This window comes from Talpa occidentalis, unplaced genomic scaffold, assembly GCF_014898055.3.
Source record: "Talpa occidentalis isolate TD23 unplaced genomic scaffold, MPIMG_talOcc4v2.1 talOcc4.6, whole genome shotgun sequence".
NCBI lineage: Eukaryota > Metazoa > Chordata > Mammalia > Eulipotyphla > Talpidae > Talpa > Talpa occidentalis.
In genome coordinates, this window is record NW_023604972.1 from 112,156,301 (window position 1) to 112,180,710 (window position 24,410).

The following is a 24,410-nucleotide window of genomic DNA, read 5'->3' on the forward strand; positions in this document are numbered from 1 at the left end:
TCAGTGCATCCAATTTATGTGATCCCTCTGATAACATTTTATGAAATTGTTAGGGCTTTTTATCATCTAAGATAGTAACTAGTATTGAGTGCCCTATAATCTATGGCAGGCTCCAGATGCTCTCTAACTTACCATAATCAGAAGTGAACCCAGTAATAAAATTCAAGTATTAGAATATAGTGTGTATTATTAAAGGGATAGGCTTTTCAGGGGAGTGGTAGTTGTAAAATATGGCATGGATATTGCTTATAAAAAGAAAAATCACTGTTTTTCTCCAAGAAGGCATCATCAAGGAGGTTAGATGTCAGGAGTCATCTGAATTTTGGAAGACTTCTTTGTTATTCTGTAGACTGTTTATCCCTGATTATGTTTGTAATATATCAGCCATTAAGTTAGGAAGCATCTCAGTATTTTGACTGTATTCTCTGATCAGGATTCTGAATGAAGAGATACATGCTGAAGAGTTTCTTTTGAACTCCCACTTAGAAAGGGTAGAACACAGTGTAGAACCTGTGGAGAAGACAGAACTCCCATGAAGAGCTGAGATTATAATATAAGAAGGATAATTCTAGAACCTGGACTATATAACAGATGAATCCTGGGTTGGACAATAATTCAATTCAGGAGGCCTGTGCTTTTGTCCTTAGACTGTTGCCATGTTTTTGCTATTAGCAGCCTAGTTATCCTCACTTTGTCATATTAGAAGGGGTTACATTAAACTGATGGTTTTCTAAATGTGCTCTGAGAACAACAGGGGTTCTGGGAATGTGCTCTGATCTGTAACATTTGGGCTTCCAGTAAGATTTTATTTTAAGAGCTCCACCTCTTAACCAGAAAATGTGAATGCTACTGAATTAGAATGACCACCTAGTTCCCATAAGTCTTAATAATCTGTATCGTAGGATAGATGAATATGAAAAGCAAGCATTCAGTTTTGAAATACAGATAGTGCAATGCATACATTATATTTAAACTAAAATTACCTAAATGTTTTACCTCCAAGGACTCAACAGAAGAAAACAATGAAAAATTACACAGTTCACCATTAAGAATTTTAGATCTAGAAAGAAACCTAAGAAATTTTTTATATCTACCTCCTAATTTATAGTTGAAGTAACTAAAGTTTAAAGAGGTAAAATAACTTGTCTAAGGTCACAAAGCTAATAACTGACAGAGCTAGGTTGGCAACCCAATTCATCTCATTAATGTATTATATTTTTCCTGATAATTGTGAAGGGCTGTGTTTAGCTGTCTCTGTTCTTTGACTCAATTTCCCATTATACTTGCATCATTTTTAAGATAACTGACTAGAATTAGAGGATTTGGGAATAAAAATCTTTAGCTTTAGTTTAATTAAGCAAGATGGAGTGATGAAACTAGTTAGAACAAATTAAAATTACATAGTAGTAGCAAGTAAACTATAAATTTTTTAAATAAAATTGAAATTTACTTTCTAAATTCATTATCTCAGACTTTTAGATGATATATAACAGAAAGTTGTTACCTAAATGTTCTGACTTTTTCTTTGTTTTCAGATTGTTTTAGCAACAAATATTGCAGAGACAGGTATCACTATTCCAGATGTTGTATTTGTAATTGATACTGGAAGAACAAAAGAAAATAAGTAAGTTTGCATTTCCCAAATCAAAACATTTTGAACCTGAGAAGGGTTTAAGGCTCTTGAATTCTTAGGAGAAATCACAGAATCATATAGGAAAAACCCCTGATGTCCTAATACTGCCCAAAACACAAAGCCTCAGAGAAACATTAGGAAACTTTAAAATATCTGAGAGCAAATGTCAAATTTTAAGTCATGGATTGTCCCTTAAGTAATATACTAATATACTGCAACTTTTTTCAGTGCCAGAGCTTACCATTTGGTAGTATGAAATTTACTCACTTACTTAACTGAAACACTATTTGGAAAATACTGGTCCAAAATGGTAATGAACTTTTTAGGGTGGGGTTCCTATTTTGCTTCATTTTAAGAGTCAAATATTTCCAGCCCTTTTCATATTTTCATTCGATAAATTGCCTGCATATTCTCCCCTAAAACATTTCTTTAGGTACCATGAAAGCAGTCAAATGAGTTCTTTGGTTGAGACATTTGTCAGTAAAGCCAGTGCTCTGCAGCGCCAGGGAGAGCTGGGCGGGTCCGAGATGGCTTCTGCTTCCGAATGTACACAAGAGAAAGGTACAGTACAGCGCCGAAAATTAAACACACATAGATAGTACACTGTGGCACTTCTGATAACATGTCAGGTATTTAGTATTATTCTATTTTATTTTTTAGATTTGATGGCTTTATGGACTACTCGGTCCCTGAAATCTTGCGTGTGCCTTTGGAGGAGTTATGTCTTCATATTATGGTAATCCCAAAGAAACTCAGATGAATTCTATGTTTACCCCTTTCCCGGGGGGTGGAGGGAATGAACACCCAAACTTGCCTTATGTTGCTCTAAATTTTTAGGTATTTTATTTACTCATTAATATATGTCCCTGATCCCCACCTTTTTATAAGTAAACCCACCGTGCTTTATAGATTAAAATACAGTCTTATAACCTAGACAGATAGTTCTCATTGGTGGGAGGCAGTATGGTGCACCAGGGGATAATCGGCAGTGTCTGGAAACATTTTTGGTAGTCAGAACTTGGAGGGGGCTGTGCTATGGATTTTTGGCGGGTAGAGACCAAGGATGCTGCCGGACATTCTCCAGTGACCAGTATAAATCCCTAAGAAAAGAATTATCTGGGCTGAAATATCAATAGTGCTGAGATTGAAAAACCATGACCTACACCACAGGGTTACTAGCCTGAAAGATCTATGATATCCTTCAGTTCTTATACTTCTGACTCTATAAAAATTATAGAATAAAGAAACAAAAAGTACAGACTGGAAGAGCTCCTCATGCCCACATCCCTCAACATACACACCACACGTGCACACACATTCTCTCTCAAACTCATTCACTCACTCACTCTTAATTACAAAAATCAGATAGTCTTATTCAGACATTTATCCTATTTGCTCAAACTTTTACTTAACTCAAATTTAGTTCCAACTTGACCGTCTTCTTTGGGTAGTAGTAATACTGTGTGATCACATAACAATTTATCACTCTTTTTCAATCTACAGAAATGCAATCTTGGTTCTCCTGAAAATTTCCTCTCCAAAGCCCTAGATCCTCCCCAGCTCCAAGTAATCAGCAATGCAATGAATTTACTCCGAAAAATTGGAGCTTGTGAACTAAATGAGCCTAAATTGACTCCGTTAGGCCAACACCTTGCAGCTTTGCCTGTGAATGTCAAAATTGGCAAGATGCTTATTTTTGGTGCCATATTTGGCTGCCTTGACCCAGTGGTAAGTCGTAATGCTATTGCCTCTTTAAGTATTATTTTATCTGGGAAATGACAATTAGAAATAATTTCTAGCTTTTAATTTAATATTGTTAAACTAAATAGAATGTCTTTATCATTAAAATCCAGGGAGGAGCATGAATGCTCAGTGAAAATTTTTTTAATATATTTAACTTTTTATGTTAATGTATAAGATACTTATCCATTTACTTAAGTGTACTGTAGGTAGTATTTTGTGAATGGGTCTGGCTCAGACACCCCCCTTGAAATATTTATTCAATTGAATATGTAGTAGACAACTTTTAGGACGCTTTGAACACCACTGACTTTCACAAATAGAATAAACTTTCCTCCTTTTTTGGAGGGATTATCTCTGAGTCAATGATTTCAAGCAGTTCTATTTTTTTCATTATTTCATAATTAACAAATATAGTGCCTTTGTCTGAATATCTGGACTTGTATACCAGGTTTTTCATTCCAACTCTCCAGCTTCATCAAGGTGTGTCCTTTTCTTGGCCTATAAATCAAGACTGTTTAAAAACAGAACAGAGAGCTCTGTTCAACTTCCCCTCAGTGGTCTCTAAGAGAATAGTAACTACGTATGGCAAGGATTTTGTGTTCAGTAATTGAGAGGCTCCAGGCAGAATTTAGACTGTGACAAAAGATGTTGAGTCTCATTTTTACACATTGGATACATCACACATTTGCCAGGTCAAGGGTTTCAGCTTTCATCTGCCTATCATGAAAAGTATAGTAGGGATTCACAGCCATTCATAAACTTCATATTGTTACCAAAATAAAAAGTACACAAAATCCACATTGAGAAAAAGATAAAGATGCTTGGATTAGAAAAAGCGTATACTCCTCAAGTTCATCAGAATATCCTCAGCGAGTATAAAACTGAAAGTAGTTAAACATTTGATAAGATCAAGCCCCTGAAGTTGCCACAGGGACTTCATCAGATGTCCTGCCTAACATGTGCCTCAAGAGCACAGGGGAATTAGTGCAGTCACACCTAAATCCTAAGCAGTTAAGTCCTACTCTCAGAACAGTTTCACATTAAAAAATGCAAATCATCATTACTTAAAAAAAGAAGCAACAGATAGATATGACTTACTCTAATCTTTTTTTTCTCTAGTAGTAGAAATACAAAAATTGTGCCTAGTTTGAAAAATAACCTGTGCCATGAAATTAGTCTGAAATGCTGCAACAAGTGGATTATTACTTAGTCTAGATTGTTTTTAAATTATTTAAAAGAACATTTCAAGCAATGGAAATTCAGCAGGCCAGGAATTAAGATATTTGAACTATGAATCTGGGTTGCTTTTAGCTGTATAACTATAAATCAGTTACACATTTATTAATCTGATTCTGGGGATAATTACCTCCTAACTTTACAAAGATAATAAAAAAGTAAATTTTTTTTTAGTTTCATAAAATGAAACTAAAAGTAACTAATTTGAATGGAAATATGTTAGCTATTGTAGAACATGATAAATATAGTGAAAAGAAGAAAAGCATTTTAAAAGTGTGATTGTATTATGGTTTGTTTCTTTTACAAATCAGCTTTCAATGTATATCTCTCTAATGATAACTTGTTTGGTTACCTATGCTAGGCAACACTAGCTTTCAATGTATATCTCTAATGATAACTTGTTTGGTTACCTATGCTAGGCAACACTAGCTGCAGTTATGACAGAAAAATCTCCTTTTACCACACCAATTGGTCGAAAAGATGAAGCAGATCTTGCAAAATCAGCTTTGGCTATCGCAGATTCAGACCACTTGACGATCTACAATGCATATCTAGGGTAAAGAAATAATCTGAGTGTTATCAGTAATCTACTGACTTTTTGAATTATTTACTTGGTAAGATTTTTTTTTTTTTTTCATTAAAATGATACAGGTAAGATATACATTTTTTTGAAAGATTTATTTTTTATTTATACAATAGCTGTGGTACAGGCCAGAGGCACGGGAGGGTGAGAGGATTCACCAGAGACAGAGCAGTCAGCAGAACAGGCAGACGGACCGAAAGCACTGCTGAGGGGAGCAGTGGGCGAGATAGGAGAGGTCTGCTGCGCCATGTGGGTCTCTCCCTGGCCAGCCAGGAATTGAACCTGCATTGCAGAGGCTGTGGACAGCTTCACAGCACTGTGCTAATTAACCCACTGTGCCACTGGGGAGGCCCGAGATAAAATTTTTTTTTAATTTTTTCATCTGTCACGGTATAATTTTTTAGAAAATCACATTTTTATAATCCTTCCCAAAATAAGAACAATATACTTTATATTATATTACCTCCTATTTGAACTTAATTAATAATTTGCTATTATACATAAACAGCAGGTATACAATTGGTATTACAGATAGGTATTACAGTTGAAATTCTTATTTGGTGACTGCTACAATAAGATGCCTCCTTTATTTTTAAATGATTATAATTAAAGCTTATTTCATTAGTGCCTCTGGGAAAAAGTCTGAAAAGAAAACGTGTTGAACTTTGGTCATTTTGTTTATCTAGATGGAAGAAAGCACGGCAAGAAGGAGGCTATCGTTCTGAAATGGCATATTGCCGGAGGAACTTTCTTAACAGAACGTCACTTTTAACTCTAGAAGTAAGTCTTAATGCAACTCTCTAGTTAAGAGTCATATGATTACTAATAGCTTTATTTTGGAAAAAGAAATATCTAGGCAAGTGCTTGATACATAGTAGGGGCTTTTGATAAATGTTGAATTCATAAATTTGTCACCTTTTGTTTTGTTATTTCTCCAAACAGGTAACCTATATATATATTACACAGTGCTTTAAAATAGTATTTAGTGATCATAATGTATTAGGAAAATGATAAAGAGACAAAATGATTTCACAGAAATTACTCTAGCTTTGGAGTTAAGTGCTGATTTCTCCTGCTATCCAAAAGTAGAATGTCCCCACTTGGTAGGTTCTTTTTTGGGCCTGGAATGCTCAAAAATGTTTTCATATGGATAAATGAAAATAAGGCATTCCTCAACCCAAAAATTAATCTGAACCCACTTTTATTAATTTCAAAATGTTGACATTCTAATTTTACATGTTAGCCAGAATTCTTTCATAAAGAACTTTTCCTTTATATTTAGATACTGTGAAATATAGTACAAGAAAATTTGGATAAATGCTTAATTCTTTCCTTTTAGCATTTTTTTTAAAGATTTATTATGCATACAAGAACTGGGGTACAGAGGCATGGGGGGGTACAAGGATTCACCAGGGACAGAGTGGGAACAGAACAGGCAGATTTGACTGAAGTACACTGCTGAGGGGAGCAGCGGACGAGTCGGGAGAGGTCTGCTGCGCCATGTGGGTAGCTCCCTGGCGGGCGCGTAATTAAACTCATACAGCAAATAGCTTCACAGTGCTATGCTTAACCCCTTGTGCTACCAGGGAGGCCCATCCTTTTAGCAGTTTTCATAATAAGTTTCATAATTCCAAAGCATCTCCTTGGATAATGGATTTTTGTTTTTGTTTGTAAAAAATCGTAATGAATTCATTGATTTAAGTAAATTTGATGTGTTTCAGTCTTCTGTGGATTTTTTTTTGATACTCAAACTGTTGTTTCTTTGGACATGCTGTGAAAGTGTTCACAGCTTAATGTATCTCTCATGTAATCCCTGTATCCTATTTTTTTTTTTAAAGATTTATTTATTTATGCACACAAGAGCTGGGGTACAGGCCAGAGATGCGGGGTTGAGAGGATCCACCAGAGACAGAGTGGGGAATAAGAACAGCCAGATTGACTGAAATACACTGCTGAGGGGAGCAGCAGGCGAGACAGGAGTGGTCTGTTGCGCCATGTGGGTTTCTCCCTGCCTGGCCTGGGATCGAACTCATGCTGCAGAGGCTGCGGATAGCTTCATAGTGTGGTGCTTAACCTTTTGCGCCACCAGGGAGGCCCTTTATCTTATACTTTTATTTTAAAGAGTTAAAAAAAAAAAATTCTGTGTAATTTGACCCATTACTTCTTAGGACTTGAAAATAACTGCTGAGTAATAGCAGGGACTTCTCTAATATAGTGAATGAAAATGTGTTCAGGCATATTTTTATTATTTTTGCAATTTAAATTTTTTTTTTAAGATTTATTTATTTATTTATACAAGCACTGGGTACAGTCAGAAGTCAGGAGGGTGAGAGAATTCACCAGAGCCAGAGCGGAGAGCAGAACAGGCAGACAGACAAAGTACACTGCTGAGGGGAGCAGCGGGCGGCAGGAGAGGTCTGCGCGCCATGTGGGACCCTCCTCCGGTGGCTGGGGAGCAGCCGGGGATCAAACCGGCGCTGCAGAGGCTGCGGGCAGCTTCACAACCCAGCGCTCAACCACTGCGCCACCGGGGTGGCCCACAATTTAAATATTCTTATGTTTTATAACATCTAAGGTTTTGGGGTGGTGGAAACGTGTGTGTGTGTGTGTGTACATATGTATATGTATGTGTACGTATGTGTGTGTATGTAACATTGGTTTACAACACTGAGTATGATTTAGGGAAATAAGTTCATACTTTCTCAGATTTATGTCACCACAGCAACCCCACCATCAAAACACCCTTAGTCCTTTGTCTCGGCCATTGGGCCCCATTCCTTCTACCCCCATTTGTTTCCACCCTTCTCTCCCTCCCCAACTCTAGTAGCCTCAGTTCTATGGTCATATTTCTAGAGTTTGTTTTGGTTTAGTTTTGTCAGTTGCTTTTTTCCCCCTCTATTCCACATGTGAGTAAAATCACCTAGTATTGGTCTTTCTCCTTCTGACTTATTTCACTTAGCATAATTCTCTCCAATTCTAGCCATGACAAATGGCAAGAATTCATCTGTTTTTATAGTTTAGTAGATTATTGTGTATATATACCTTATCTTCTTAATCTACTGTTCTGTCTATAGGCATTTAGATTATTCCTATAACTTGATTATTGCAAATAGTGTTGCAGTAAACATAGGAGTGCATATGGCTTTTCAAAGTAGTGATTTTGCATCCTTCAGGTAGAAACTAGGAGTGCAATTGCTTGGTATATCTATTTTCAATATTTTGGGGAACTTCCATACAGAAACAATTTTTGACTTTCTAATATCTTTCCTCCTCCTTAATTTATCTTGCACTATACTAAATAACTAAATAATTTGGCACGCTATCAATTTTGATAAGAAACAACTTTGTCATTTTCTTTTTTTTTTTTTTTTTTTAACTTAAATAACCCTAGGATGTAAAGCAGGAATTAATAAAGTTGGTTAAGGCAGCAGGATTTTCATCGTCCACAACTTCTAACAGCTGGGAAGTAAACAGAACCTCACAGGCACTCTCCTTCCAAGAAATTGCACTTCTTAAAGCTGTACTAGCTGCTGGACTATATGACAATGTGGGGAAGATAATCTATACAAAATCAGTTGATGTTACAGAAAAATTGGCTTGCATTGTGGAGACAGCCCAAGGCAAAGCACAAGTACATCCATCTTCAGTAAATCGAGATTTGCAAACTTATGGTTGGCTCTTATACCAGGAGAAGGTAAAGTACTCATTCTTAAATTCCAGTATTCAGGGCATTATACTAGAAGTCAATCATAACAACTTAGGATGCCTCAATAAGTTTTATATTTGGTTCTCAAATTGAACTATTATGTTCCTATTTGGAATCAGATATACGTAATTTCTCAGTGGAAAAAAGTGAAAGAAAAAATAAGGTTCTCCTCTGACCATCTTTTCTACTTGAAATAGGACAGATATAGCAAAAAGAAGTTTAATAATATATTTGTTCCCTGAGATTTCACAAAAAATTCTGCCTCAGATGGAACATGTGCACTTACAAATAATGGGGATATTGGATGGATAGAACTATATATGAAATGACAACAGTTTGAGTCACAATATAACCTAAAATAATTCTATAGCAATATGTATACATTACTATTAAAACAATCAACATTTTCATTGGTAACTGCATTGCCATCCCATTTTCTTAGTTTTTAATTTGTGATAAAAGTTAAGGTGGCAGTTTCTTTATATTTAGATGTTTGTCATCTGTCTCATACTCATTTTTACTTAAGGCAACATTAGAAGGAGCATATCAAATGGAAACACATATCTTCTCCCTTTACTAAAAGAGTGCCTCCATTTTGTTTCTTAACATTTAAAGTAACAAAGATCCATAATTTCAAATGCTAATTTGAATAACTCTCAGCATTTCATCAAACTTAAATGTGAAACTTGAGAAATTACTGGTATTAAACATAGCTGAACATTGGTCTAAAAACCAGACACTTTTGCAGCTTAATGATAATTCTGTTTTTACATTAACAGCTAAATAAATTGCTTTGGAGTTTGATTTATGTTCAAGGTACATCATTCAGCCTTAAAATGAATGTTTATAATGACCTATAGTAACAGGTGTACAAGTAGTAATGGTGATTATTATGAAATTAAAAACTTATATAAGAGAAATAGAAGTTAAATATTTATGACTTAAAATATATAGTAGCAATTACAGAAAATGTTTACACGAAATAGATGAATTAATTATAAGACTGATTTTCCCCCTTTATTTCTATGCAGATAAGGTATGCCCGAGTATATTTGAGGGAAACTACCCTAATAACTCCTTTTCCAGTTTTACTTTTTGGTGGTGACATAGAAGTTCAACACCGGGAACATCTTCTTTCTGTTGATGGCTGGATCTATTTTCAGGTACACAGTTCAACAGATGTTACTGGTTACATTAACGATTTCTGCTTCCACAGCCATTGAGGTAGATTTTTAAGGTTTTTATTTTTGAGTTCACTTTTCTTTGTATAATTTGACTTAACATAGAAGACTCCCTTATTTTATCTTTCAATATCATTTTAAATTTCTTAAATTGGAAAATCAAATTATATTGTATTTATTATCAGTAACAATTATAACTTGCCTTGTGTTAAGTGCTTTAATAATGTTACATGATTTATCCCAATTTTAATATTCTAACAATCTTGTTAGATAATTTCTATAACTTCCTTGCTATAGGCGAGGCACTTTAACTCAAAAGTTAAAAAACTTTCCTATATTACATGAATTGTTACTGGAGCAATACTCGAACTGAGAATTATCTGATCCCCAAACTCATACTCTTTCCACTATTTTGTGCCACCAATAAATAGTCAACAAATAGATTCATAGGTTTTAATTTAATGCATGTTACCAAATTCTTCTCTGGAGAAATTTGACTAACCATTGCCACCAATAACAAGTTTGTTGTATTACTGAATTCCATCAGACTCATAGATAGTTCTTCATTAATCACACCCCTCCCCATCATCATTGGCCAATTTAATAAGAAGATCTGATAAATTCTGCTATGCTTTACCAAGATTGGTGTTTGTCTAGAACTGGAGAGATGAATTTTAAATGCAGATTTAAAAATATATGTGTTCTTGCAAAGAAACTGGAGTGATAGAATTTCTGTAACTGGAGTGTGGTAATGGTTGCAATACTGTAAACTTACTAAAACTCATTGAATTCTGCACTTAACAATGAGTGAGTTTTTATGGGCTGTAAATTATACCTATATGAAACTTTTTAAAATTCCATTTAAAAAAAACTCCATCCCTAAAACTGTAGGCTTCACTCCAACAGAGTTGATATAAGAAAATAATGATTGGACTAATAGTTGCTGTATTTTAGGAAGAGACGTGAAATTTATTGATACTTTATAAGGAAATTGAGGTTTATAGAGCTTAACTACAGGAGGTGATTTGCCTGTATTTTTCCCATTATGTTTTATGTGAAAAATGAGACATACTAAGACAGATTGTAAGGTATATGCGTTTACCTTGATTTCTTTAAATACATTCACAACCCCCTTGATTAACCTTGTCCAACTTGTCATCTCTTAATAGGCTCCTGTAAAGATAGCTGTCATTTTCAAGCAGCTGAGAGTTCTCATTGATTCTGTTTTAAGGAAAAAGCTTGAAAATCCTAAGATGTCCCTTGAAAGTAAGTGTTTGATGATTTTGTAGGTAGAAAGTAGTATACACATGAGAATGTATAGTTGTATATACTGGAACAGCTTTCTAAGAGAACAATCTATAAGACCAATTCTAGAAATTTGGCTTATTTTTTAAAACATTACAGTATACTATATCACATTGAAGTCTTAAATTCCATGTGATAAAAAATGATTTTAATGAAATTTATTTTATGCTAAATCCCATCACACTCAGACAGTTCTTCATTATTCACAACATAATTGTGCTCTTTAGATTCTTTCAGTTTGCTTCTTCCTCTTCTAAGCTTCCTTCTTTAAACCAGTTGATCATTTCAGAGAAATAGGATGATAAAAAAATGAGCAGTGTAAACTTTACTATTTATTAACATGCTGGTACTTTGGTAATGCAGTTATTATAAAAAACAAGAATGAGGACTTTCTGTGAAGTTTATCCCCAACATTTTTTCTCTACCATTCTCACAAATGCAGAAGTTTTAGTCAGATAAATACATTATTCTTCAATAGAAATCTGCAGGAGACGTTTGAGTTTCCTGTTAGTTGGTACAGTTTCTCAAAATTTGTCAACTCAGCAGAATCATTCTGGTAATTGTTAAAAATGCAAGGTCCAAAGATCTACCCTGACGTAATAAATCTCCTCTATTGAAAAGGACTGTTGCTATATTTTTTATAATTGCTATATTTTTTATAATTGCTTTTAATCTATATCACTTCCCCTCTACTACATCCTAAATGCAGTTTATTATTTTCAGTAAATGGGTTGTTTTTCTTTTGGAATTTCCCACATTTAGGATTTGTTTCCTACATTTAGGATTTGTTTAGTGCATCTTCATTCTGATTTAATGTTTCTGTGTTCCCTTTATTCCAAGCAAACCTGGTAGTTAATAGCTAAAGACTTGATTGGAATCAAAGTTTTAGGAAAAGAATATTTTGCAATTGGTGCTATATTCTTCCCATTACATTACACCAGGAAGCATTTAAATTTTTTTGTTTTGTTTTGCTTTATGGATGTTAAGAATTGATCAGTGTGTTCACTGTGATTATATTTAGCAAGTATCATAGTCATGCAAGTTGGGGAACTAGTTAGTGACCTACTGCTGTTACCCTGCAGCATGACATGCAATGTTTATAGAACTTAATGTGAATATATAAACATTAAATTGAATTAATTTTCCTGTTGCTGGAAACCCAGATCATGTATTGACATAAGAAATACAAATTCTTGTCTTAGTAAAGGTTTATGCATTACAGCTCAGTCGTAGAATTACACTATAAAAAAGACAGTTTGGGGCCTCCCTGGTGGTGCAGCGGTTGAGCGCTGGGTTGCGAAGCTGCCCACAGCCTCGGCAGTGCCGGTTCAATCCCCGATCTCCCACATGGCGCGCAGACGTCTCCTGCCGCCCGCTGCTCCCCTCAGCAGTGTGCTTCGGTCCTTCTGCCTGCTCTGCTCCCCGCTCTGGCTCTGGTGAATTCTCTCACCCTCCCGCGCTTCTGACTGTACCCAGTGCTTGTATAAATAAATAAATAATTCTTTAAAAAAAAAAAAAAAACCACACTTGGCCGTGATCATTTACCACCTGCTGTTTGAGTATAGTAGAAATCAAATATAGGACTGCTGAAAACACTGCTGGTTTGCCAATGGGCCCTTTAGAGGGTCACTATTGTATTAAAAAAATAATAAAATAAAAAGGACAGTTCGAACCTCAATTTCTAAATCAAACAAAATTAATTTTAAAATGATGTCAGCGTTTCCATTTGCCATAAGAATAAGCAGAAATTACTCTCAGAGGAAGCATATACTTTTTTTTTTTAAGATTTATTTATTTATGTATTTATTATTCATTTATTTATACAAGCACTGGGTACAGTCAGAAGCGCAGGAGGGTGAGAGAATTCACCAGAGCCAGAGCGGGGAGCAGAGCAGGCAGAAGGACCGAAGTACACTGCTGAGGGGAGCAGCGGGCGGCAGAAGAGGTCTGCACACCATGTGGGACCCTCCTCTGGTGGCCGGGGAGCAGCCAGGGATGGGGATGGAACCGGTGCTGCAGAGGCTGCGGGCAGCTTTGCAACCCAGCGCTCTACCACTGCGGCCACCCGTGAGGCCCGGAAGCATATACTTTTTTTTTTTTTTTTTAAGGATCTATGTCATTTTATTTTTTATTTTTTTTTATATATATAATAAATTTTATTTTTATATTCCCCCATACAATTGCAAACGCCCCATTCTGACCCCAATCCTTCCCCTCCCGCCCCCCACCCCCCAAAAAGTGTCTCTGGTTCATAGTTTTTTGTTGATTTTGATTTTCACTTTCTTATATTCATTTTCCTGGTCCCTTATTTAAGTTTTCTAGATTCCTGCTATGAGTGAGACCATCTGGTATTTTTCTTTTTCTTTTTGGCTTATTTCGCTGAGCATGATCCCTTCCAGCGCCATCCATGTTGCTGCAAATTGCATGTGTTTATCTTTTTTGAATGCTGAGTAATATTCCATGGTATATATGTACCAGCATATACTTTTGAGGGAGGGAGGATGAAATACATTAGTGCCCTCACTGTATTTTGTAAGAAAAAGGTGTGGGCCTTCTCTGGTGGCGCAGTGGTTGAGCGCTGGGCCACAGCCTCTGCAGTGCCGGTTCGTTCCCAGCCACCTGCAAGGGTCCCACCAAAAAAAAAAAAAAGAAAGAAAAAGGTGTGACATAAAGCCAAGCTTCTTAAAAATAATTAACTGAAGTTGTTCTCATGCTTTCTTTTACTCTTCTTCAGTTTAAAAGTCATGGTTCTTTCTAGATCTGCCATTGTAGCGAGTGACCTCTTTTTTTTTTTTTTAAGTGCCACTTTAACCCCCAGAAACCTGCATGTCAGCACCAGGTTATCAGAAGTCCCTATTGAAAGCCTAGAGCGTTCTCTAGTTGCAGTGTCTAGTATAAATATGAAATTTCAGAATTAGAACCCTGATAATTACAACTCTCTAAAGAGTGGTTATGAAGTTCTTAAGAAGTCACTATGTCAGAGCAACTGTTTAGAAGAGAAGCAGCTGTTAGCAAAACTTCCTTAACAAATAATGTAGCCTTTATTGTTGTTTGTCAGATTCATTGGTGTTTGATTCCTTTGTTGTGTAAAGTGGTCTGTTGTTTCCTCATTGACACCTCTCCAAGAGCACTTCCTGTTAAAATTTGTTTTCTTTGCACTAAAAGTGGAAAAACTGGTAACAGTTCCTTTTTCCTTACCCATACTATGGGAATCCTGACATACTCTGAAGAATGTTAAAGGGTCCATAGAGCCTCTAGGAATTTTGATCTAGGAACTTTGAAAAAGTTGAGAAACTTTTAAGGAATGGTGAAAGAAATAATCCCTTATAAATGACGAACAATTATATCATCTCTTCAGATCTTAACCTGTACATACTCAAAATGCTATTTTTTTGTCAAAATATATGTAGTATAATTATAGCTGTAATTAAAATAGTGTCTGTAGGACAATATAGGCATCTAGTTTTTAGTGAATATCGGTGGCGTTAGTTTTGTATTATAATTTAAGAGAATCTTTTAATAAAGTATCTGTCGTTTACATGTATATACATTGGAAAAATAGCCAGTGATTAACTTGTTCATTGGTTTCTTTTTCTCCACTCAGATGACAAGATTCTACAGATCATTACAGAATTGATAAAAACAGAGAATAATTGAAACTGAAATTCATGGCCAGCTGCTTTAAAAATTAAGATGAAGATACTGTCATGAAATTATGTGAAAATGGATCAGACCATTAAGTATTTCAGTACTTAAAATGTTGGTACTAGCCATAACTCAAAGGTGGCAGAAAAAGCACATACTTTTAACATGTGTAATTTTCTAGTTCCTTTTTAATGATGATTATTCTCAATGTATTTGCCACTACATTTACAATAAATTCTTTGGTATCATTCATGTTTTATACCTTATTGTATGTCATTGCAAGATCTGTGTATGTTGTGTATATAATTACACTACAGTAGTAATTATAACAACACTTTGTTTCCTATGTACCTTTCTCATCCTCTATCAGTACCTGACATCTGGAAAGCTTAGACCTTCTTGGCCCAGAGGGGAAAATGAATTCCCAAACCAGTTACGATTATATTTCCAGAAAAAAGCACAACTTCAAAAGTCTTATTTAATATTTGATACTCTAATCAAAAATAAGTATACACTTAACATTTCACTTACATTTATGAAGCATAAAGATATAGTCCCGGAGGATAGGAGGAATGGCTAAATGCTGTCAACCTTGGGGTGGATAGGTTGCACCATTTTCCTCAAGTCTGTTTTGATAGCACTGCCCTTGAGCCTATTTTGTAGGCCCAAAATTGATGGGTAAGATCAGTAACATTGAAATAGTTAAGCATTGCTTAGATATTTTTCAGTGTTTTCATTTATTTCACTGAGGATCTTTTTTTTTTTTTTTAAGGATTTTTTTTTAAAGATTTTATTTATTTATGCATACAAGAGCTGGGGTACAGACCAGAGGTGTGTGGGGGTGGTGAGAGGATTCACCAGAGACAGAGTAGGGAACAGAACAGGCAGATTGACCAAAGTACACTGCTGAGGGGAGCAGCAGGCGAGACAGGAGAGGTCTGCTGCGCCATGTGGGTTGCTCCCTGGCTGGCCCGGGGATCAAACTCATGCTGCAGAGGCTGCGGACAGCTTCATAGGTTGTGTCTTAACCCCTTGTACCACCAGGAAGGCCCTAAAGATTTTTATTTTATTTATACAAGAGCTAGGGTACAAGCCAGAGGCGTGGGAGGGTGAGAGAATTCACCAGAGAGACAGTGGGGAGCAGAACAGGCAGATGGACTGAAAACAATGTTGAGAGGAGCGGTTTGCCACACCATGTGGGTATCTCCATGGGCCAGGAATCAAACTCGTACTGCAAAGGCTGCAGAGCCCCATGGCGCTGCGCTCAACCCACTGCGCCACTGAGGAGGGCCTTCACTGAGGACCTTTTAAATTCCATTTTGATTTCTTAAGAGGAATTTTTTCTTTATTTGCTATCAAGATTATTGAGGAACTTCAATTAGTCCTGTGTAGACCAATGGGAAAATACTGTATCTGAAGATGAAAGATGAGAATTTATTAGGAACCTAGTTTCAATTGCTTGACTCACAATAGATATCCAAGTAATGTATTTTGGTAATACAATGTAACTTTCACTTTATATGTAGATGTATGTAAAAATGATACTTAGTAGAACCTCTACTTTTGGGTTCTAGTAATGTGATAAGGATATTGAGAACAAGTAGTCAAATATGACTACACTTTGGAATCTGTAGCTGATGCCATTAGTAGAAATGGAGATATCAGGAGAAGGAGCTAAATAGGCACTAGAAATAATTCAACTTACAACATACAGTGACAGAAATTGTGGACCCAACCAGTGTTGATTGGTCTCTTTTGTATGCAAGCAAGCTATACCAAAATGTTTTTTTATATGTAGACATTTAATTTCCATACCAACTCTATGAGATATGCACTGCATTCTGTCCATTTTACAGATGTAGAACTGAGGTACAAAGAAGTCCATTAAGGCTCCATATCTATTTAAATTACTGATGTCACCATTTTTCCTTTGGAATGTAAAACAGTGGCTGACATTAGAATTAGGATCATGAGGTTTGAGTCTTCTACATAGGTGATAGAGATGTAGGAGTGGAGATAATCACCAAAAGAGGGCAAATAAAAGATAAGTGAAGATAAAGTCTAGCAGAACTTCATACTTGAAAGTCTATTCACTTCTTTCCATTTCTCTAGTCCACTAGAACCTGGCTCACCATCACTTTCATCAGTATCACTGTAGTAATCTCCAAACTAGACTCTCTCCTTAGGTTTCTCTAATCCAGTCTCTACAACTGCAACCATGATCTTCTAAAAGATCACTGACTAATTAAATCCTTTACTGACATCAAGTTGTAAATAGGACCTACAAAAATCTAAGTGATCTGGATCTTGCTATCCATCATCCTCGTCTACTCTCCAACTTTTCACAGTGCTCCAGCCATACTTGGCTTCTTTCTAATCCTTGAAGATGCCAAGCAGTTTTTAAAGCATTTGCACATACTGTTCTCTGCTTTAATGACTGGTTCTGGTTCTTTACTAAACAGACGCCATCCTACTTTCATAGTATCTCTACAGAGCATGACTTCCTCACTGACAACCTTTCTAAAGTAAACTCCCTTTTTAATCATTCTTATACACAGTACTTTTCTCAAGATGTACCATCTGCTTTTTGTCATCTTCTACACCATATGCTACAATTGTTTCACTTACTAATGTATACTGAGCACAATGCCTGGCACATACAGGCATGCAATAAATGTTGAGTAAATGAGGTGTGAGAAGGGACAGGATAGGGCATTCTTATGGAAATTAAGGAAGGAGATTTTCTGGAAGCAAGAGTATTGTCAACAGATGTCATGGACTAAGGAAAGACTACTAGCTAATAATGAATGGATCCACCTTTTAAAGAGTTTGAAGTAAGAGTGGCAAGGAAGGACACCAGAGACCCTACAACTACTCATACACTTGGTAATTAGCTAGAAGGACTTACAGGACTCAGAAGTGATAGTTTCTTACAGAGAAATGACATACAACAGGATCAACAAGGGAAACAGACATCTCAAAGAATCTACATGCAAGTTTCCTATGTGTTGCACAGTGTTTCTGCCAAGGGAGATCCACTTGAGACTCAGCTGTCCCAAGGATTTTATTGGAGGCTGGTCCTATAGGCACAAACACCAAAAGCATAGCTATCAAAATTCCAGACTTCTAGAGGGAAAGCAGATAGTCATTGTTCCAAGCAGGGTAAAACAGTGTTATCTGAAAAGCAAGGAACATTTTAAAAGTCAGGTTCCCAGGCTTCAGCCAATAACCAATACTGCAAATAAGCCCTTCTAAAGATAGTAGCCTCAGGACCGCTATGATAACTCTTTGTACGTAGTCACAAAGCATAATTTTTAGGGTATGAATAAAAATTAAAAGAGCACAAAATAACAAAATCTCTTTACAGATGTGATGAAGAAACAGAAAAAGTACAAAAGGTTGAAGGATACTTTGGGACGAGAAGACCCTTACTGATTTGCAGACAAACTAGAAATAACTAGCAGAGTGAGGCTAATATTGGTATGGGAGGGAGCCTAACAAAGTTCTAAAGAATTTTGAGAACTGGGCCTCCCTGGTGGCACAGAGGTTATAGCTTAGCACTATCACCCCTGTGGCCTGAGTTCGATCCCTGGCCAGGGAGCTAACCCACATGTGGCATAGCAGACTCTCTTGAATTGCCTGCTGCTCCCCTCAACAGTGTATTTCAGTAGATCTGCATGTTTTGCTCCTCACTCTATCTGTAAATCCTCTCGCTACCACCCCCAACTCTGGTCTACACCCCAGTTCTTCTATGCATAATAAATAAATCTTAAAAAAAAAAAAAAGTACACAGCCAAAAGCTGAAAGAATGGATCCAGTGTGGGAAAAGGTGGAAATCAGCTTGATAAGAAATAGGCCATTGAGGAGAGGGCTAGAAACATGTCAGCAACAATGAAAGGTTAGTATGAGTCCACAAAATATTAGAGATTCATCTAGTTTTGAGTGGTCACAGGTAACCTTTGGTTTCCACACACCAGTCATGTGCTCTCCCATGACTGAGAATGAAGACGCACACTCCTATCGACCATGCTGAGGGTGCTGACTGATGAATCTGAGTCATCCACTGTAAGTTCTCCATACAAGAAACACTTGTTTAAAAAAATTAGTCACAGAAACTTTTTTCTTCCACACCTTCACTCTCCTGTTAATACTTCCAAAGGTAAAAACAATGGTGTGGTATTCCTAATTAAACATTTAATGAAAAACAAATAGTAGCAAGGGTCTGTTAAAGAGTCAAGAATGGAATCTACTGGAATGCCCTTCTGTGCTGTACTATCCCCTCTAATCAGCCCTGGCCACCCTGCTGCAGAGGGGCTGCCAGTCTGTCATCATTACTTGGTTTTAACTGAAGTCTGCAGGTCCATTACAGATAGACTTAAGCCTACCATTGTACTATTTTCTATTTGTCATATCAGTTCCTTTTTTTTTTATCCCTAATTTTATTTGGATGGATCAAGTATTTTTGTTATTCTACATATCTACTCTATTTAGTTAAACTGGGCTATAAAAGTCTGTGCTAAGTTAGAAAGAAATGTTTCCTCTATATTTTTAACATTAGCATCCTAACATTTCTAAATCAATGCCAACAAACTAAATGTTCAAAACCTAAGATTAGCAGATTTCAGGAAATACTTTGGAACAAGGGCTATATGTCATTACACAAAACTTCCTGGAATGCTTAGCTACGTAAAGAATGGTATAGCCATTTGATGGGAAACTGTAGCTATTAAAAAATCATGAACTTGAAGAATATTTCACGATTCAGGGGAAATGCCTTGGTGCAATGTGAAGGGAGATAAAGCAGACGGGACAGAGACAATGCAATGTGCTGGCTCCATGGTTTCCTTCTCCGGGTGGACTAGGAGACTATGTTTCCCATTCTCCCTTGGGTTAGGATGGGATCATGTGATTGGGTTTCTCATCAGTGGGAATGTGAGCTGAAGTGTGATGGGTCCCATTCTAGTCTTAGAGAGTAAAACAACATCGCAAGTTTGCCAAACTCTCTCCTAAACACATTGGAAGCACAGGACTCTGAAGGTGATGATTCCCAACCAACTTTTGGAAAAAAACTGACCTGGATTGCTGCTTGACCTGCAAGAACTGGGCTGAAAGCAAGAAACTAACCTCTGTTGTATTAAGCCTTTAAGATCAGGTTTAGTTGCTAGGGAAATCAAGGTACAGGATATCAAATTGTATATTTGAACAGCTTAATTTTTTTAAGAATTATTTTTATTTATTTATGCATACAAGAACTGGGGTGTGGGCCAGAGGTGTGGGGGGTGAGAGGATTCCCCAGAGACAGAGTTGGGAGCAGAACAGGCAGATTGGCTGAAATACACTGCTGAGGGGAGCAGCAGGGGAGACAGGGGAGGTCTGTTGCACCATATATGGCCAGGGATGGAACTTAGGCTGCAGCGGTGGGTGATAGTGTGATAGTGTTGAGACTTAACTCCTAGGCCACCAGGGAGGCCCCACAGCTAATTTTGTTAATAAAAAGTATTTATAAAACCATATTTATGTCTGTATTATATATGTTTAGATACACACAGTTACCTTATTAAAATGTTAGTTTTTTCTGTTCTAAAACTGTAACATTAAAGTTCTCTATTCATTATTAAAAGTTTCTAATTCTATTACAATAAACAGGCATTTACTTTTCTAATCAAGAATATACAATAGTGTTACTAGTGGGAAAAGCACTGGACCAGGCTCAGGCAGACACTGAATGAGCTCTGGTGGATGAACTGAAATGTTTTCCCACAGCGAGGGTTCTGGTTATGGAATGGAGTGAGGGTAGGAGCTACTGTCATTGCTCTCCCTGGAATGCCTAGGGCTCTGGAGTTCTGGTATATCACTGAAAAAAGTCTAAATATGTCACTTTTTTGAAAATAATTTTCACAGTTCTGTTAAACTGGTATCAGCTATAACAGCGAAAATACAATCCCCAACTGGTCCATTGAGTTAGAAAATGGTGCTGCAGTACAAAATGTAGGGGAGTGTGTAGGCACAAAGCCTGTGCTCCACCAACGGTTCACATGTGCATTCCTCCAGATACAGCAGCAGCAGCATAAGATAATTAATACAGAAATGCAAGTTATAATGCTTAGGGAAACAGAATTTGCTGGTCTCTCCATAAGTACTAGAAAACATTGTTCCTGGAGGACGATCACATGGGAAGAAAATCCACCACTCCACCTCTTCCCTTCAAATCTGCATGGTTGAACACACTGAGACTGGATCCTGCCTCTCATTGCAGGGCAGCCTAGCCTGCCACACGCTGAGTGCTTTTGTTAACTGCAGGATCTTGGTGCCTTGTCTCATAAATTCTAAGAAACATATGATAGGCGGCCCTCGACAGCTGCTCTGTTTTGATCTGCACCCTGTGATTTGACATCTAAGTAGGAGAATTATGTTTTGTGCCCGTCAGCCTTCCCCTTTGTTGTTTTTCAATAGGAGCAGCTTTGCTTTACATTTGGGACAGGGAGTTCTTTTACCATGGTCTGAAGACACTAATTGTTGTCCTCTTTGTGGGAGAAAAAGAAAGACATGATGGATCTGCTCTAACAGAGAAGCCTGAGGTTATGGTAACATAGATGTACCACGGGCATAGAAGTCTTTTCTGCAAGCTGGACCCTCAGTATTTAAGGGAGTCATTATAATGACAACAACCATAACAACAGCAATAAACAGAGATCTTGCATTTGATTGGGAAGAATTCATTGTGCACAATGAGCCTATTTCGTATGTTCACTCTATGCTCACTTTGAGATGTAACTACTTTAGGTAGGAAAATATAACTAACATTAACTAAACACACTTAGGCCTCCTCTTCCCCCTAAGCCATAAGAAAACACTGCTCTCCAAATAATGACACGTCAACTTATGCAACATTATTAGAAATCTCACTTGGGAAATGAATTTGCACATTAAAAAAGAAAGACTGATATTTTGACTTGTAAACACTAGCAACATTTAAGAACTCTGTTCAAAGAGGCATCCCTGACCACTCCTCATTCAAAGTCCAGGTCATCAAACTTTTAAATTCCTGTACAGCTCTTTCTACAGTCTAATATCATTTTCATTTTGCTTATTGTTCTACTTTCCACCACCCCATCCCCACTTTGTTCAAGCAGGAGCCTTGTGTCTTATCCACTGCTGCAAACCTAGAGCAAGGGCCGGCGTTTAACAGGTATTCATTAAATATTGGCTGGAAAACAGCAGAGCAGACAACTAGGGTATCCAGGTACAGTTATACCCTAGCAAGAGAATTTGGCTTAAAGCTTCCTTTAGTGGTTTGTCTTAGATCTGCAATTTCATGTAAAAAATAAGTTTACATTAGAAATGGAAGGTGGGAAGGAAGTAAGGCTTCTTAACAGATTATTAGTCACTGCTAAAGAACAAAGCTACCAGCTTCCTCACTCCTCAGGCCAGCCTGCATTCTGAGACCTTCTCTTCACTTCCAGGAAAGCTTTGAGATATCAGAGCTTATACTCTCCAGCCAATTTAAACATGTCTATTTAGTACCGGTGCTCTCTGAGAAGCTATGTAAACTGTCACTTCCTTATATAATCCTCTCCGAAGAGGTGGTGGGTTCAAAAAGACTAGACACAATCCGGAGTCATCATACTCCAAATGGTCTCATGATTGCTTTGGCCTGAAAGCCTTGCTTTTTCTTCCTCATTCTCAATCTTAGCTCAAAATGTAAAAGGTCAATGAAGGTATACAGAAAAAAGTCTCTTATTTCTGTCTCCCACTCTCCCAGATCTTGTTTTCAAGATTTTATGCAATAAAAAGACAGATGCGTGTGCTCTTCTTACACGAGTGACAACATAGTTGACATATTGTTTGCATCCTGCCTTATTTTATTTAGCACTCTATTTTGAAAGTCCTTCTACATGTGAATAGATCTGCTCATTCTTTTTAGTGTGGCATAATAGTCCATTTTTTGGATGTCCTTTTGGAGTATGAGAAGTGTTTTTGGTTTTTTTGTGTGTGTTTAATAAGGATATTGCACTAAATATTTTATAGTCATTTTGCATTAATATAGAATAGTTATTCAGAAGTAGAATTGTGGAGTTTAAGAGGATGTGCGTTTCACATGTTTATAGATCTTGCCAAATTGTCTTCCAAAATGGTTGTACCAATTTCCCTTCTCACCAACAAAATATTGAGGCACTATTTCCCTACATCCTTTTATCAAACATTTATATCTTTAACAGTCAGATGAAATGGAAGATAATATCGCACAATTGTTCTAATGTATACGTTTATAATGAGTGAATCTGAGCATCTTTTCATATAAGACATTTGTCCTGTGGACCATCTGTGCAAATATTTGCTTTTTTAAATTAGATTGTCTTTTTCCTATTGATTTACAGGAGTTCTTCATATTTCAGAAAATAAGGCTGAGCGCTGGGTTGCGAGGCTGCCTGCAGCCTCTGCAGCGCTGGTTTAATCCCCAGCCACCAGTGAGGGTCTTACCAAAAAGAAAGAAAAAAAAAAAAGAAAAGAAGGCTTGTGTCTATCACATAAGACAGGAAATTGATTTTGTTTTAACTGGAAATGCCTTTTTTCCCCACTTAATAAATTTTTTCACTGTTACATAATCAGAAAGATTTATCAATCATTTATTTTATAGTCTCTTGTTTTGTGTCATAATTTCCTATCCTGATAATATTACAAAATCTGAGGCATGCTACTTTAACACTCATCAATGAGCAAATCTTGGATCTCTCAATACCTAGGGAAGGCAAACACAAGAAAGGGACATGTCCTCCCTGCAGATTTCCAAAGTGTTTCCATTTATTCTCATTATTTTTTTTTTTTTTTGGAGAGTATAATTTTTCTCCAAGCAAATGATACCAGGAATGAATCATTCGGAGTCAGGTGAGGCCCTGCTCTCCCTATGATGGTAATAAACACCCAACAAGTCTGGTAGTATAGAGCATATCATAAATGAATATCAATACCCTGAATGTTAAACACACAGTAGCAGGAGGAATATTCCCTCCTGACACCTCTGAGTTTATAGGGGCAATGGCACCATCTGAATGGAAGCCAGCAGAATACACATCAGGCTATAGTCACAGTCTGAGGAAATGCTTTCAAGTCCACTGAAATAAGCCACTTAGTCTGCCATATTTTGAGGCTGTGGCCTCAACTATGTAGCCATAGTTACGCTACTGTGCTTACCGTTCTTTTAGTTCTTGACCGTTCACTTCTGATTCAGGCCCTAGAAGGACAGTCTGCTGCTGGAAACCTTTCATCCCAATACTGTATCTTCCAATTGTTATAATTCAGCATCTGAATATGGCAAAAAGACATATACTTTATATAAGTAGCGCTTCTTACATATTACCCCAGCTAGTGTTTATTTGA

The 24,410-nt window shown here is 36.8% G+C and overlaps 1 protein-coding gene and 1 long non-coding RNA gene across 2 annotated transcripts in view; one reads left to right on the forward strand and one right to left on the reverse strand.

Moving 5' to 3' along the window:
• DHX29 (DExH-box helicase 29) overlaps nt 1-15,281 on the forward strand; it is a 42,252-nt gene extending 26,971 nt beyond the window's left edge. The window contains 11 exon segments of the mRNA XM_037530801.2: nt 1,536-1,624; nt 2,067-2,134; nt 2,137-2,194; nt 2,294-2,369; nt 3,137-3,361; nt 5,032-5,168; nt 5,882-5,975; nt 8,587-8,889; nt 9,933-10,064; nt 11,252-11,348; nt 14,992-15,281. Of these exon segments, the coding sequence (XP_037386698.1) occupies nt 1,536-1,624; nt 2,067-2,134; nt 2,137-2,194; nt 2,294-2,369; nt 3,137-3,361; nt 5,032-5,168; nt 5,882-5,975; nt 8,587-8,889; nt 9,933-10,064; nt 11,252-11,348; nt 14,992-15,044 (1,332 nt within the window). The 3' untranslated portion in view covers nt 15,045-15,281.
• On the reverse strand, nt 157-24,326 carry LOC129144693 (uncharacterized). The gene is made up of 3 exons (XR_008549114.1): nt 24,225-24,326; nt 1,505-1,602; nt 157-510 (listed from the first exon to the last, which is right to left on the reverse strand). It is a non-coding gene; the product is annotated as an uncharacterized LOC129144693 (long non-coding RNA).
• Between the last annotated feature and the right edge of the window lie 84 nt (nt 24,327-24,410).